Source organism: Perissodus microlepis, chromosome 19 (genome assembly GCF_051167445.1).
Source record: "Perissodus microlepis isolate ML-2025 ecotype Zambia chromosome 19, ASM5116744v1, whole genome shotgun sequence".
Lineage (NCBI taxonomy): Eukaryota > Metazoa > Chordata > Actinopteri > Cichliformes > Cichlidae > Perissodus > Perissodus microlepis.
This window is the reverse complement of record NC_140479.1, coordinates 22,853,686-22,867,484: the sequence shown is the minus strand read 5'-3', so window position 1 is coordinate 22,867,484 and position 13,799 is coordinate 22,853,686. Positions and strand designations below refer to the sequence as shown.

Below are 13,799 nucleotides of genomic sequence, written 5' to 3'. Positions count from 1 at the left end.
TGTGTGACATTTATCCTGGGAAAAACACACATCCTCCACAAATTACACGTCCTTCTTGATAATGCCTTAAAAACACTGTCACTTCACTTTAAAACATCTTTTGCATTTCAGAGTGATTTATTGTCTTTAATGACTCTAAGTCAAATATCTTCAAAGTTAAGCTGAAGACGTATTTTTCATTTAACATTTGGAATCTCTGGGAAGTGTGGTTGGAGAAAAAGGTGGTGATGTATTCATTTATGTAAATAGTGTGAATGTGTGCAACATGAATTTTAGCAACCCTTTTAGTTTTATTCTTTTTGTTGTAAAACACTTTGTTTTTAAGTGTGCTAAACACAAAATGTACTTACTTGACAACTCTGTGGCGACTTGCAATTTTTTTATTATTATTTTTTCTACACACCTTATACCGCCTCCTTTAATCCTTTAACAAAGTAAACTGACTTGCGGGCAAAGACTAAGCTGCCTGCAGTCGTCACACAGTGTAATTATCATTTCAGCACTTCACACCTCTGATTAAGAGCCAAATACTTTTCAGAGGTGAGGCTTTCCCTAGAAATATATATATATAAAAAACTGGACTTTCTCTTTTAAACTCACAGCAAAGAAATGTGTTTTAATTTACCATAGTAAACATAAAACTAAAACTATGTGTTACAAAAATAAAAATGACTAATACCAAGTGAAACAATACTATTAACTTACAAAACAAATCCCAAGAAATTGAGTTTTTTTTGTCAATACGGTTAGATTTGTAAACACAAAAAGCACAGGGTGGATTTGATGGTTATGTTTATTAAGACTGTTCATATTATCGTGAGTCAGCCGCTTTCATAAAGTTCTGTAATATCATATGTTTGTATTACAGAACCTACTCAGAACATCTTAAATCTTGCCCATAATAAAGGCATCCAGATATTTGAATACTGCAGAAGAAACAGAGACTCATCAAGAGCAGTCTGCCCACTGTCCTATGACCTCTGGCATCAACAAAGTATCTCCACCCAGAGAACTGCTAATTACTGGATATGTTCTCATTGTTAGAACCATCTGGCACCAACATCCATGCCATCCATTTTCAGAGTCACTTAGATCATCTTTGCTTGATTCAAACTTGAGCAAGGTTGTTTTGACCATATCTACATCCCTAATTTCTAGCTGCTACCATGTGATTACTGCTCTTTGACGCTGTTTATTGTCATGGTTTTGTTTTTTTATCTCTGTAAGAGATCACAGCATCTGGTTTTCGATTAACATACACCTCCCGAAAAAAAAGATGGATTTTCTAATAATATTTGATGCCATTTTTGGATATTCTTGCTGAAAAGTAATGAATTGGGCTTCACTCATATAAGATTAACCCCAACCCCTGGCACTCAATTAATTAATGATCAGATTAAGTCGCCACATCTAGAAATGTTGCAGACAGAAATAACCTTGATGACGAGAACAGAGCGAGATAAAGAGAGCGCTGTGTGGGCTAGAAGGGTCAGACGGTTCATATTGTTTCAGACTGCATGATGAGGGAAGCAGCAAAGTGGAAACTCCTCTCAGCTGATTATCTCATGGCACTACAACAACATGAATTTGATGCTCATGAGCATACACAAAGAACTGTCATCTGTATTCATGGGTCTGCGTGACTTTGTTTCCAAACAAGCTACGGCTCAGGATAAGAAATCTTTAAATGCCTTTGTCGTCAGATTGTGGTACATAAACAACTATGAACGACTGAAATACTGATTTACAAGACTATATTTCAATGGATTTGGCATCACAACTCAAAATAATGAAGGATGATCTAAAGACAGTTTCTGGGTTTTTTTTAAAGCTAATTGTGACATCACCACTGGGAGGCAAGTTTCAACAGGACCACACGAAGGAAGAATGCATTATGACAAATTACAAAAATAACTGTATGATAATAATCCCAGAGATACTGTATTTGTTTACATCCAAGCAGAATCCATCTATGTATTTTTATTGCTTATTCAACTTTAAGTGGATATATAAATAACAATAACATAATTATAAACATAGTTTCTCTCCTTATATGTCTGTTTCCTACAAATTTGTCAAAGATTTATAAAGAAAAAAAAAAACAAGGGCATGTTTACCACTGTGGTGTATCATCTCCTGTTTGCCTGTGTGTTGGGGAACAGACACTTCTATTCATCCTTTAGCCCTAAATGTTTTGAATGGTTTAAGGGTGTGAGCTACATGAAGGTCACCTGAGCTACAGAGACTACTACTACTACTAATAACAGTGAATTAAGCAAGGGCTTTACTGAGAAAGAAGTACATGCTGCAGGGTGGATATACTGTCCATACTGTCCAATTCAAATCATTTCAGTTCTATTTATATGACGCCAAATCACAATAACAGTCACATCAAGGTCGGTGCTTTATATTGCAAGGTAAAGACCCTACAATAACACAGAGAAATGCCCAACAATCAGATGCCCCCCCGTGATCAAGCACTTGGCAATGGTGGGAAGAAAAATCTCCCGTTTAACAGGAAGAAACCTCAGGCAGAATTAGGAACAGGAAGGGGCGGCCACCTGCTACGACCGGTTGGTGGTGAGGGAGTTACAAACAACCTTGCTATAGCTTGTACTTAGCTGGATCAGTAGATTAGAAAATAAATGGATGAATGAAGATAATTATGCTGTACTATTTTTATTTTAATATAGGGCTTTTTTATGATTTACAGATCATACCATTTGACATCATCTATCTTTATTACATTTCAACAGTATTCCAGAAAATCTATTTTAAAATAGAAATGGAAAACTGGAATGGAAAATTCAGATTTAGATATCTTTTAACATTTAAATTAGCTTTAAAATGTGTCTAATTTAGCTTTATAAAAATCTTTTCTGCATCTATTTTCTGATCTACAACTCTATCCTCCTCAGTCTAGTACACTGTACATCTAGGTCATCACAGCCTGACCTACTTCCAGCCTTCTGGCCTTACATAACAGTTCTCTGAACCATTACATAATATCAGGAGAAGGGGCCTGCTGCTTGGCTATCGTCATTGTAAAAAGAGAGAAACGGTGAGATGAAAAACAGATATTTTGTTTATTTAGGGTGTTTTTTTTCTTGTGTGTTTTTGTTTTGTTGTCTCATGAGCACATGATTTCCAGAGTGGGGATATTTAGTGGAGGAAAATAATAGGAAAAATAATGTTTGGCCTTTGATTCAAGGACCTTTTTTTTTGTTTGTTTTAAACTGTGATGCCAAGAGACATAGAGAAAAAAGCAAAGGGTCAAAAGCACTCTTCAAATTCAGGCCAAGCAAGTAATCCATGGCTCACATTATCCCTGACAGCGAGAGTAAAGGAGGTGAGTGCTGAGGGAGAGTCCGCTTATGAGTTAATGCCTGAAAGGTGAACACATGTCTTTGTGCGTGAGCTGCAAAAACGTAAAAACGACTTAGTTCATCACCTCTATATCGCGAGTTAATCCTTAACTTTATGTGTTTAAAACGATGAACATAAACAAGAACAATATGAACAAACATGTTTTGTGGACTTTAAAATACAGTTGTACTGCTGTAGTTTGTTTACTGGTTGTGTAGAATTAAAAAAGAGATTTACTCTTTCTGGAAATAAATAAATTCAAAACTAATTACAGATTTGAAAGAGGTTTTGTTCTCAGTCGCTGAAGATGGAGACGCTGAAGACAGCTTCTAATTTAATTTTGTGACGGACAGATCAGTCTGGTGTCGAGCCAGAACCTTTCAGGAATTTTTTATTAGCTTTTTCCAGGTATTTGGTGTGTATACAATTCTGGTTATTTCCATCCAGCTAGAACTTAAAGGACCAAAAAGGTTATGTACATGATATATGAGCATACATACATATGAACACAGTTCTCCATGCCATGCACAAATGCAGGTTAAGCTCTCTCATACAAAGAACATGAACATAGATTAACGTGAGCTTCTCTGGGTCAAAGGTCACTTAAAATGGGTTGAAGCCAAGTGGAAAACTGTTCTGTGGTTAGAAAGGTCAAAATTTGAAATTCATTTTGGAAAACATGGACAGACTAAAGGACAAACCAGGGAGCAGAATCACCCAGCTTGTTATCAGGGCTCAGTTTAAAAGCCTATGCCTATGATGTTATGGGGGTTCATTAGTGCCTATCAGTTTGGCCACTTACACATCCGAAAAGGCACCATCGATGCTGAAAAGTATATACAGGTCCTAGAGAAACACATGCGCCCATCCAGATGGGATCTTTTCCCTTACATATTTTATCTATTACAACAATGTGGCTTTCTTGTAGAAGAGTCAAGGTGCTGAACTGGCCTACCTGCAGTGCAGACCTCTCACCAACTGAAAAGATTTGGCACTAAATAAATAAATATTTAACAGAGGACCCTGCACTGTTGAGCAGCTAGAATTCTTTATCAGAGAAAAATAGGACAGCATTCCTCTCCCTAAAGTCCAGCAGCTGGTGGCCTTGGTTCCCAGGAGATACCAGACTATTTGCAGACTGTTGTTAAAAGAAGACGTGATTCTACACAGTGGTAAACATGGCATCTTGTTCATCTTTTACACAGCATTCCAACTGGTTTTAGAGTGTCCAATTGGTTTTCAGGCTGCAAAAATGGAGGAACTCAAAAATGATTGTTCTTATACGGTTAATCCAATACTTTAGTCAAGCCGGTCGATTTCAAGCTGAAAGTCTAGACCACAATCACACCTTTATCATCTCACTTCAACTCTATTGTAGCAAAATTATGACAAATGTGCCAACTTCCAAATACTAATTACTCATTGGCTGACTTGTGACCTGAATTCAAGCACTATCAAAACATGTGACATATAAGCTGCCATCTTGCGCCATAATCCTGTTTTGTTTTCACAGGTGGAATAATTTTCTCCTTCACGAGTACGGTCAAGATCCGTACTGGGGAAAAAATGGCAATAAGAGCCCATTTGTTAGTTTAGCCAACAGTCAGTTTTACCATAATCTCTGACCTAATTTCAAGGGTCTTATCGATGGCACAATCTTGTGAAATGGCAGATGGCGAGACGAGGAGGCCTGTAGCGGGCTATAGCAGATATCGGGCGATAAGGTGTTTAGCGGGGACCTACTAGCTGAACACAAAAAACAATGTCAGGAAGGAAGTAATTGGAAAAACCATGTGATTAAATTACCTTTCTCATACACTGATTATTAAATAACACCAAAGCAATACTTGAGTTGGCTCCATCTTCGATTCTTGAGATGCAAATTCAACGGGGCAACAGTTGTTGTGACAGGACTGATGTGATAACCATACTGATTTGGTTGCTCTCAATTAGCAGCTAAAGCATGAACGAAGCTGCTGCTGCTGCTGGGTCAGCAAACTGTGACGAGAGATGAATTATGAGCTAGAACACTTTGAGATGGTAAACCCTTCAATTTCCTCTACGAGAAAAAAAATAGCCAAGTTCTCTTTAAAAATAACTAAAACCCACTGATAACAAATTTGGCTTCAAGTGCACCGAGATACTAATTAAAATAGTGTTTGAAGTGTTGTTTTTAAAAGAGAATCTTTTCATTCAGTCCCTTTTTCTTTAAATAGCAACTGGAAAGAAAAAAGAAAGGAGAAACAGCCTGGAAAGACCCAGCTGAATATAAATCAAATATTTATCTCCTTACTAAAGCCACAATTACGCCATGGAAACTGTTTATTATGCAAGGAATTTGCCTTCCAGGTCAAAAAGATGAATTTAGTAACTCAACACAAACCACAATTGTGTGTTCACATGCAACTCAGCTGACTCCTTTCAGCCTAGTAAGTTTATGAAGTTTGGTTTTCACATGGGTAAACGCTCACTACTGTCTCCCTTTTATGAAACTAAGCAAGATTTACGCAAGATGTCTAAGGTTATTTTATAAAACCAGTTTCCTATCACCAAGAGCTTTTCAATTAGTGGTGTATGCTTTGAATTAGTGGTTAGGTTTTCTACTGATTTACTAGTAAGCTGTCAACGCATTCTAGGCTATAGCTATGCTCCTGTACGACACAAAGAGGTACTACATTTGCTATAACTGAATGCCATATTATTTATAAAACAACAAAATGATGACTAACCAAACATTCGTCTCACCTCATTTTCCTCTCTCATGCGGTCTATGAGCTCCATCACCTTAATAAAGTGGCTGCAGCGGAGGGAATGATCAACAACATGAGAAGGGAGCGCTTTGTGTTGCCAGTGTCTCCATTCCCACAAAGACAGCTCCCTGGATGGTTGTTTGCCTTTGGAAACCTCCTCCTTAGGGACATGAAATAACATAATTAAAAAAGTAAGGTTGAAGTAGAAATAATATCATTACATTCAAGTCAATAATATATGACACAAACTGGTTTTGCCATGCATAGCTTTCCAGCTGTAGGTGGGAGATTATTCCACCTGAAATCATGGCAACTGCACTTTCCGTGCCCCATGCAAATGTGGAAGTGACACTGAACTGCCAGAAATCCATAGATCCACTCAAAATATCTTCATTTCTATTTTTTTCCCCATTTCTGGTCTCAGCTGTTATTGTTACATATGAAGCGGTTCAAAGGGGTAGTTCTATTCAAAACTCCTGTCACTGGATAGTATGATATCCTGTACATATGGATCATGGCATGGCTGTCAAGGTTAAACTTAAAATGAGCCAATAATCAGTGCACCCTTGTTTATTTCTTTTTCCGACCTGCAGTAGAATGAGAGAAACAAAACAATAATACTAAAGAAACCTGAGGAAGTGGGTCACTGGGTATTGACAGGAAGTGTGACTGCTTCAGGGTTGGATGGGGCTCAGTATCCTCCAGCTTCATGGTTGACTCCCATAGGGAATATTCTGTACTGCTCAGAAAACCATTGGATGTTGAGCTGCCCTGTTGAACTACCAAGAGATACACAGATGTGCTCAGTCAATATCAGAAAACCATCCCACAAAGAAAAACTTGATCAATCTTAAAAAAGACTCTGGAATTACTTAGGTTTTGAGGGTGGATGAGTGAGGCCCGACTCTCGGTGTGGGACCGTCGACCCCTGACAGACCGCCTGCTGTTCTCCTGGTGATCAAACTGCCCACAGGTAATGTGCATCTTATGGAGTTTGGGGTACAGCCCTTCAGGCAGCATACGGGGACTGTTGGGGTACATGTGGAACCCATTTTTGTTGCCAGTGATGGACTTGTAGACGCTGCGTTTGTTGCTCTGGCTCTGATTGTAAGTCTGGAGAAAACAAAGACTGAACTTTTTAGGCAGTGTTGTGGAGCCACATTTGCGTTATCATCTCTCATTTTGTCTAGAAATGACTAGAATTACTCTACAACACCCACCCGCTCTTCCCGCCCCTCAGCCAGGATGACAACAATGCGTCCCCGACGCTTACGTCCAGTACGCCCCATCCGCTGTACCAAACGAATAGGATTCCTCTGTGCATCGAAGCAAACAATGAGGTCTACCTCTCCGATATCCAGGCCCTCTTCCCCCACACAGGTTGACACCAGTGTGTTGAAGCCTCCCTGTCTGAACTTGTGTACCACCTGCAACAAAAAAGTAGGAAAAAGTCATACAAAGTATAAAGTATTTTAATCTTTCCAGCTTATACTGTCCCCCTAAACTCTTTAGTGCAACCATATAGCAAAAGTATTATAGAAATACAAATCTGTGCTAACTACGTACTAATGGAAACCTGAAGTAATTGTTTGCTTGTTCCAAATTAGAGTCCGTTTTTATGACATTTTACAGATTAAGATCTGCTCTATTTATATTCCATCACCAGACCAGCCAATGGGATGGTCAGTGCATTTGCATGTTAGTTTGATTCCTGTATTATTTGCTTATAGGAAATGGAACATGCAGTCTACAGAGAGGAATTATATTTCTCTGGAACCAGCAGTGAAATTAATACATGGGTATTGCACTGACTGCTGTACACAGCTTCTTTGTTGGTTTTATAACCCTATACCCTACAATGATCTGGTTCTTACACAGCGCTTTTACTCTACTTGAGCATTTAAAACACTTTATACAACATGCCTCATTCAACCATTCACACAAGCTTGTTTCTAAAGCTAAGTGATTTCTATCCAGCTTTTATATAGATCAACATTGACGATGAATGCACTGGGAGGAACTTGTGGACCAGTATCTTGTCTAACGATATTTTGTCAGACTGGAGCAGCCAGAATTTAAACTACCAACTTTACAATCAGCCCATGAGGTGCTTACCAAATGTAAACAAGGCAAGTCAAACTCAAACATGGAGTTCACTGCCATTAAAAGGAAAAGTTACAAATGAATTCTGCTGAATTTTAAAACAATACTGTATATTTGAATACATTTTTTATGTGGGATATGAGTCTGTTTTTTATCATGTGATCACAAATCTTTGAATATTGTTGGTCATTGCTTTCTGGGGTTTTTTCTCTTTTAAGATTGCATAGTCAATTTTAGCTTGGCAAAAAGGAGTTTAGCCTTGGACACTGTCCTCTTAGTCTTGCCTCTGCTCCCTTTATGGATCACCTCCACCTCCACGCTATCCCTACCATCCTTCTCTGTCACACCACCCTCTTTGTGTACTCCTTCAGTCATTTACATAAATTAATCTTCTCCTGGCTTTTCCTTCTGCCTAGCAGTTGTCTGTGCCTCAAAACATTAATAACACTTGTCTTACTGTCTAAAAAAATGTCTACCTCCAGTTGCTCCTTTTGGGTAAAGCCTTTGACCCCCTTCCCAGCTGAAGCTTGGCCCATAAATGTCATGACCCTGATCAGCGGAGCATGGCGGTTCAACATGGCTGCGATCTCCTGTACACTCTCCCGAAATGATGAAAAGATCATCACACGCGTGCTTACCTCCTGAGGACCTGAACCTGGACATCGAGGAGACAGAAGAGAAACAAACTGAATAAAAAATTCCTTCAGTAATCCTGAGCTGAATTCTTTCTGTAAATCTCCTTTGTTAATAGATATAACCAATGTATGGATGCTACTGTTGTGGTTTAAGTTTACCACAAATTTAATGAACATCACATCCTGAGCTTCCAAAAGTATTTGATTTCTATAAACATGGCAAGAACGATAATCAACCAAAACATGATGTAGTTAGAAGAGAATATCACATTTCTGCTTGAACCCATGTGTGAGTCACAGCATAGCAGTGCTATATTAAGTAGATCACCGTTATTGTTTGCTGAGCTCTCAGCCCACAGTCTGAAATGCTGCAGCACAACCTCCTCCAGTTTCTCCAGTTTGGGGTGGCTGTAAATGAATGGCTCATCTGGACCTACAAAAACAGTGAAACCAAAGCAGTGGATCCTTTGCTGTATTTTAAAGCAGGTATTTTTGTGATAATAGAAAATATCACTGATCAGAGTAAATTAAGATATCAAAACTCTTCTTCTGGCTACATAACAGGCTGTGAATTGAATAAAAACTTAAATACCAGCAGATGGCTTCATAAACATAGTTTCCATTTCTTTGTAGAAATCCATGAACGTGGGAGTTCTCTGCAGTTCGTTCTTGGCCCTGGACATCTCTGAGCCAAACAAAGCAAGGAGAGGCCTGATGTTAAAAACTTGTTTCCACCCGTGGATAATGTGGCGTTCGAAAGGCTACTGTTCTCTGACTCAACATATTGTTTGGATAAAGGGCTAAGAAATGTACTGCAAAAGTTAGAGGTGAGGTGACTGACCTCTGGATCCGTCCATGATTCCTTGGATGTAAAAGAAGAGAGATCGGAGGCCCATCTGCATCAGCAGCTCGTAGCCATGGTACAGGCTGATGCAAAGGGCAAAGTCGCCCTCCAGCATTCCCTGCTGTGGACCCTGCTGAGCGAAAGAGGCGGTGTGACTTCATGAGACCAATGCGGGATCAGTGGAAGAAGTGACAGTGGAAGAAAATAAATATAATATTTGGCCATTAAGTGCAGAAAAATAGTATGAAAAATAAAACCGTCCATAACTTCTTCAGCTGCAGCAATAACATTTTTTAAACAAAAATGGAGTATATAAAATGTTCCACTAACAAAGTGAATAATGGATTTCTTTCTCCACTGAACCAAAGACTATCGTCCAGCACACCTCAGCCCCGGCTTATTCTAAATAACCGTAAGCAACTGGAAGTATATATGCTGAACCTTTTGCCGTGCAATCAATCACTTATTTACATATGCAACACAACAGCACTTAATTTTATCTGGAGTTGTGTTTCTGTTCGTTTTGCAAGTGAAAGTTCACTATCTTTTGAAATCTCTTCTTGGTGTTACTAGTTTCTGAGGGAAACATCTGTCTCTTAGCATCTGCTAAGTGCTTAGTTTTTTTCTTTGGTACTCCCCCCATATGCCTGTTTTGGTACAGTGTTTTAACTGGAAACAGCTGCCTACTGGAGCATTATGAAAAGGAAATGACAGTGAATCAAAGTAGCATTAAAGTTGCAAGCCAGACAGATAAACACAAAGTCCTGCACAAAGTCATGATAAAGCTCTGTAGAGACAAGGGGGATAATTCTCTGTAAATGCATCACCACAGGCTACCCTCTTTCCATATTCTTGTAAATGAAGATTAGCGACTTGATTATTAAATAATATTCAGAACAACAGATGCATTCGCAGTTAAATCATTAAATAGCTGGCTACATGTCTCGAGTTTCAAGGCCCCATATTTTCTTAAAATGGGTCTTAGTAGATGTAAAAACCTGTGTATCATATCATGTAAAATTACATATTACAGCAGACAGTAGATACCACAATGGGACACAGTCATTACATGCCTTGAGGTGTGGTGGTGGATTCTTTCGGAACTGATCCCTGACAAGAATGAGCTGGTATTTGGTAAGAGTCCGCAGATCCTTGTGGCCCATCACTCGGTTCTGGACCAGACGAGACATGAATTTCTCCAGCACCTGGACAAATGGAGGCAAACACATATATAGGTCATCAATTGTAGGCCACTTCCTGTTCTTTGAGGGGGGCATTATGCATAACACTGACTAGTCGAATCCTAGTGACCCCGAGCTGAAAGGTACATCCAGGAACATACAGATGTTTGTTCTACTGATAAACAGCCTCACACACAAACTAAATAAAAGTCTGACTTCTTAACACTAAATTGTGTCCTTGTTTTCTTATAATGGGAAAACAGATTGAAGCGGTTTTTCCAAGAGACAATTTTACCAACATCTATTCATCCTCATGACCGTGGATAATGGGAGGCTGGGTCATTACATTTTCAATTTCAGCTGGGTGGAAAAGCAACTCTGCAAAGTGAATGGAACAAAATTATCCTGGAAAAAAGTAGGTTACCCGGTGGAGTCAACTAGTGTCTAAAAACGAAATTATATAACACACGGCAAGCAATTTTTCTTGTTTTTTAGGGCATTCAAGCATCAAAATTAACAAAGTAAATAAAAGGTATTGTAAGGTAAAAATGTTATTAACAACCAGTTCAGATTTCCTGTAACTACTACATGCCGGTTTCATAACATCTTTTAGAGTTTGGCACATAGTTTAACAACACAAATCAAACAGCAGATGGCAAACATTCAGAATCCAGGAAGAGATAATGAACCAGAAATGAAGATTTACTCTGTATGAGTGAACTGAGCTGAGGCCATGCCCCATAACTCCTTAACGACAACCTGTTTCTCTGAGATTAATATGCACTGACCGTGGCTCAGGGGGTTGGGAAGCGTATCTGTAACCGGTTCGATCCCCGGGCTCTCTGTCCTGGTCGTTGTGTCAGACACTTTACCCTATCGCCTACTGGTATTGGCCAGAGGGGCCGATGGCGCGATATGGCAGCCTCGCTTCTGTCAGTCTGCCCAGACTGGGCAGCTGTGGCTACAACCGTAGCTTGCCTCCACCAGTGTGTGAATGCGAGAGTGAATAAATAGTGGCATTGTAAAGTGCTTTGGGTGCCTTGAAAAGCGCTATATCCATTATTATTATTATTAATGTGTGTGTGTATGTATAGATAGATAGATAGATATTAGTTTCACAAAATGTATGTCACACAGGATTTTTTTCTTATTAAGCTCAATTAACCACCTCAATTAGGTGAGGTGGTTACAGCTAAATCAAAATTCCAAAATGGGTGCTGGATGGAGATATAATTGCACAGTTCAGGTAGTACTCAATGTTCAATGTAGTACTGAGTACAGATGGGCAGCAAAAATGCTGTAGGCATTTCTATTAATGGTTACAATGAAATCTACCTGCAATATGACAAGGATGGATTTGCTTGTTTATATGAACAAACACTCTGGGGATAAAACAGTTTTACAGCCTTTTCCCCTTTTTTTCATTTACTGATATATATTAGTATATCGTCTGCAAGATGATGAGCAAAATGACAGATGAACACAAAACATGGGGTTTCCGACAATGCAGGCTTAATGTCAGAAGCTAAAAGCTCAGATGTTTTTCCTCAGAACTTTTTAGAATCACTAGAAGGTATGATAATTTTCTTACTTCATCTATGCATCCACCATAGATGCTTGAAGAACTTATTGATTGCAATTAAATTTAGTGTCGACAACAATCCTAGTCATTCATGACATTCCACTGATTTTCAATCAATGTAAAGATAGTGAAGAACAAAGTTGTGTCTGCACCTCTTACTGTAGCTGCTGTGTGTCCCTTTCTTACTTATAAGATATTTTTTTTATTATTTTACATGTCAAGAGAAAGGATCGCTAGCAGCAACCAGCTTGTAGGCTGACAGGTGGAGCTCAGTGTGGAAATGTGTACACAGCGGTCAGGTCCAGATTATGAGATTACTCAGAACCAGATTAGTGAGGTCACTGTTTTAGGCTGCCTGGAATGTGAAGTGAAATAACAGAATGTGCTGAAAGAAAAGTGTCTACTCTGAAAGGAATATGTCTGATTATTTATACCTCCTCTTGTGTAGAAATCAATGCAAACCCTGGCCTCAGTTTATGATTAGTGTCAGCACTAGTTTGTTTCCAAGGGTATCCAGTGATTTACTTTGCTGAAAGAATTACTTTGGAGGTAAAGGTTAAGGTGTTGATTTGCATTTTCTGATTTAAATGTGGAAACTGGGAATGCAAACTTAAAATATATTTTCATATGTACATTTAGCAACTTGATCATAAGGCAAATGCTATCTGAAATAAATGTTTTCTAAAGGATAGTAATATAAAGATGGTGTAGACATTGCACTTTGATTTATCTAGTGCTAGCGAAAAAGAGCTTGGCCCAATTGACAATAATGTAGTTGACAATCTCAATGAGCATGCTCTGTGGGTTCCAGCAGCTGATTGGTTGAGAGCCATGGAGCTAAGTGACGTGAGGAATCGGTCAAAAGTCTGTCTATAGGCAGCTATTAATAACATAACCTGTACTAAACTGAACTCTCACTTTGTCATGTAAACAACGAGGAGGTCTTCATGGTGTGTTTGTGTGTCTGTGTGTCAAGAGTTCTGTGTCTGTATTTTTGTGTGCATAGTAAAGCTGCCTTAGTATCACTGACACTTCTGAATAAGTCTAAAGAGAAAAGAACCAGCTGCTAAATGAAGAGTACACACTTCAGTATGGTTAACCATGTGACAGCTGATGAGGCGACTGCTGCTACAAGGCTGCTGTTGTGAATCCATATCTGTCTGTGATGGCTTATAATGAAGAGACTTAAGGGAAAAGACAAAACTAGTGATTGTGTAGGTGGAAAGGCACAGCCATGGAGGGGCCATGGGTCCCCCCACTCCCTCCTTGTAGAGCATTGTAGGTGTGTCTTTCAGTGTATTTACACAGACCCTCCCACACCAACTATAGTAGATTATA

The 13,799-nt window shown here is 39.0% G+C and overlaps 1 protein-coding gene across 2 annotated transcripts in view; it reads right to left on the bottom strand.

Moving 5' to 3' along the window:
- fancm (FA complementation group M) overlaps positions 1–13,799 on the bottom strand; it is a 38,864-nt gene that overhangs the window by 9,011 nt on the left and 16,054 nt on the right. The window contains exons 5-13 of one of the 2 annotated variants that reach the window (XM_084914033.1): positions 10,772–10,903; positions 9,696–9,828; positions 9,447–9,539; positions 9,183–9,287; positions 8,696–8,874; positions 7,337–7,543; positions 6,989–7,229; positions 6,747–6,895; positions 6,112–6,276 (exon numbers count right to left, since the gene is read on the bottom strand). In XM_084914033.1, coding sequence (XP_084770159.1) covers positions 6,112–6,276; positions 6,747–6,895; positions 6,989–7,229; positions 7,337–7,543; positions 8,696–8,874; positions 9,183–9,287; positions 9,447–9,539; positions 9,696–9,828; positions 10,772–10,903 — 1,404 coding nt within the window. The remainder of the gene's footprint in view (positions 1–6,111; positions 6,277–6,746; positions 6,896–6,988; positions 7,230–7,336; positions 7,544–8,695; positions 8,875–9,182; positions 9,288–9,446; positions 9,540–9,695; positions 9,829–10,771; positions 10,904–13,799) is intronic. The other variant, XM_084914034.1, reaches the window with a different exon arrangement.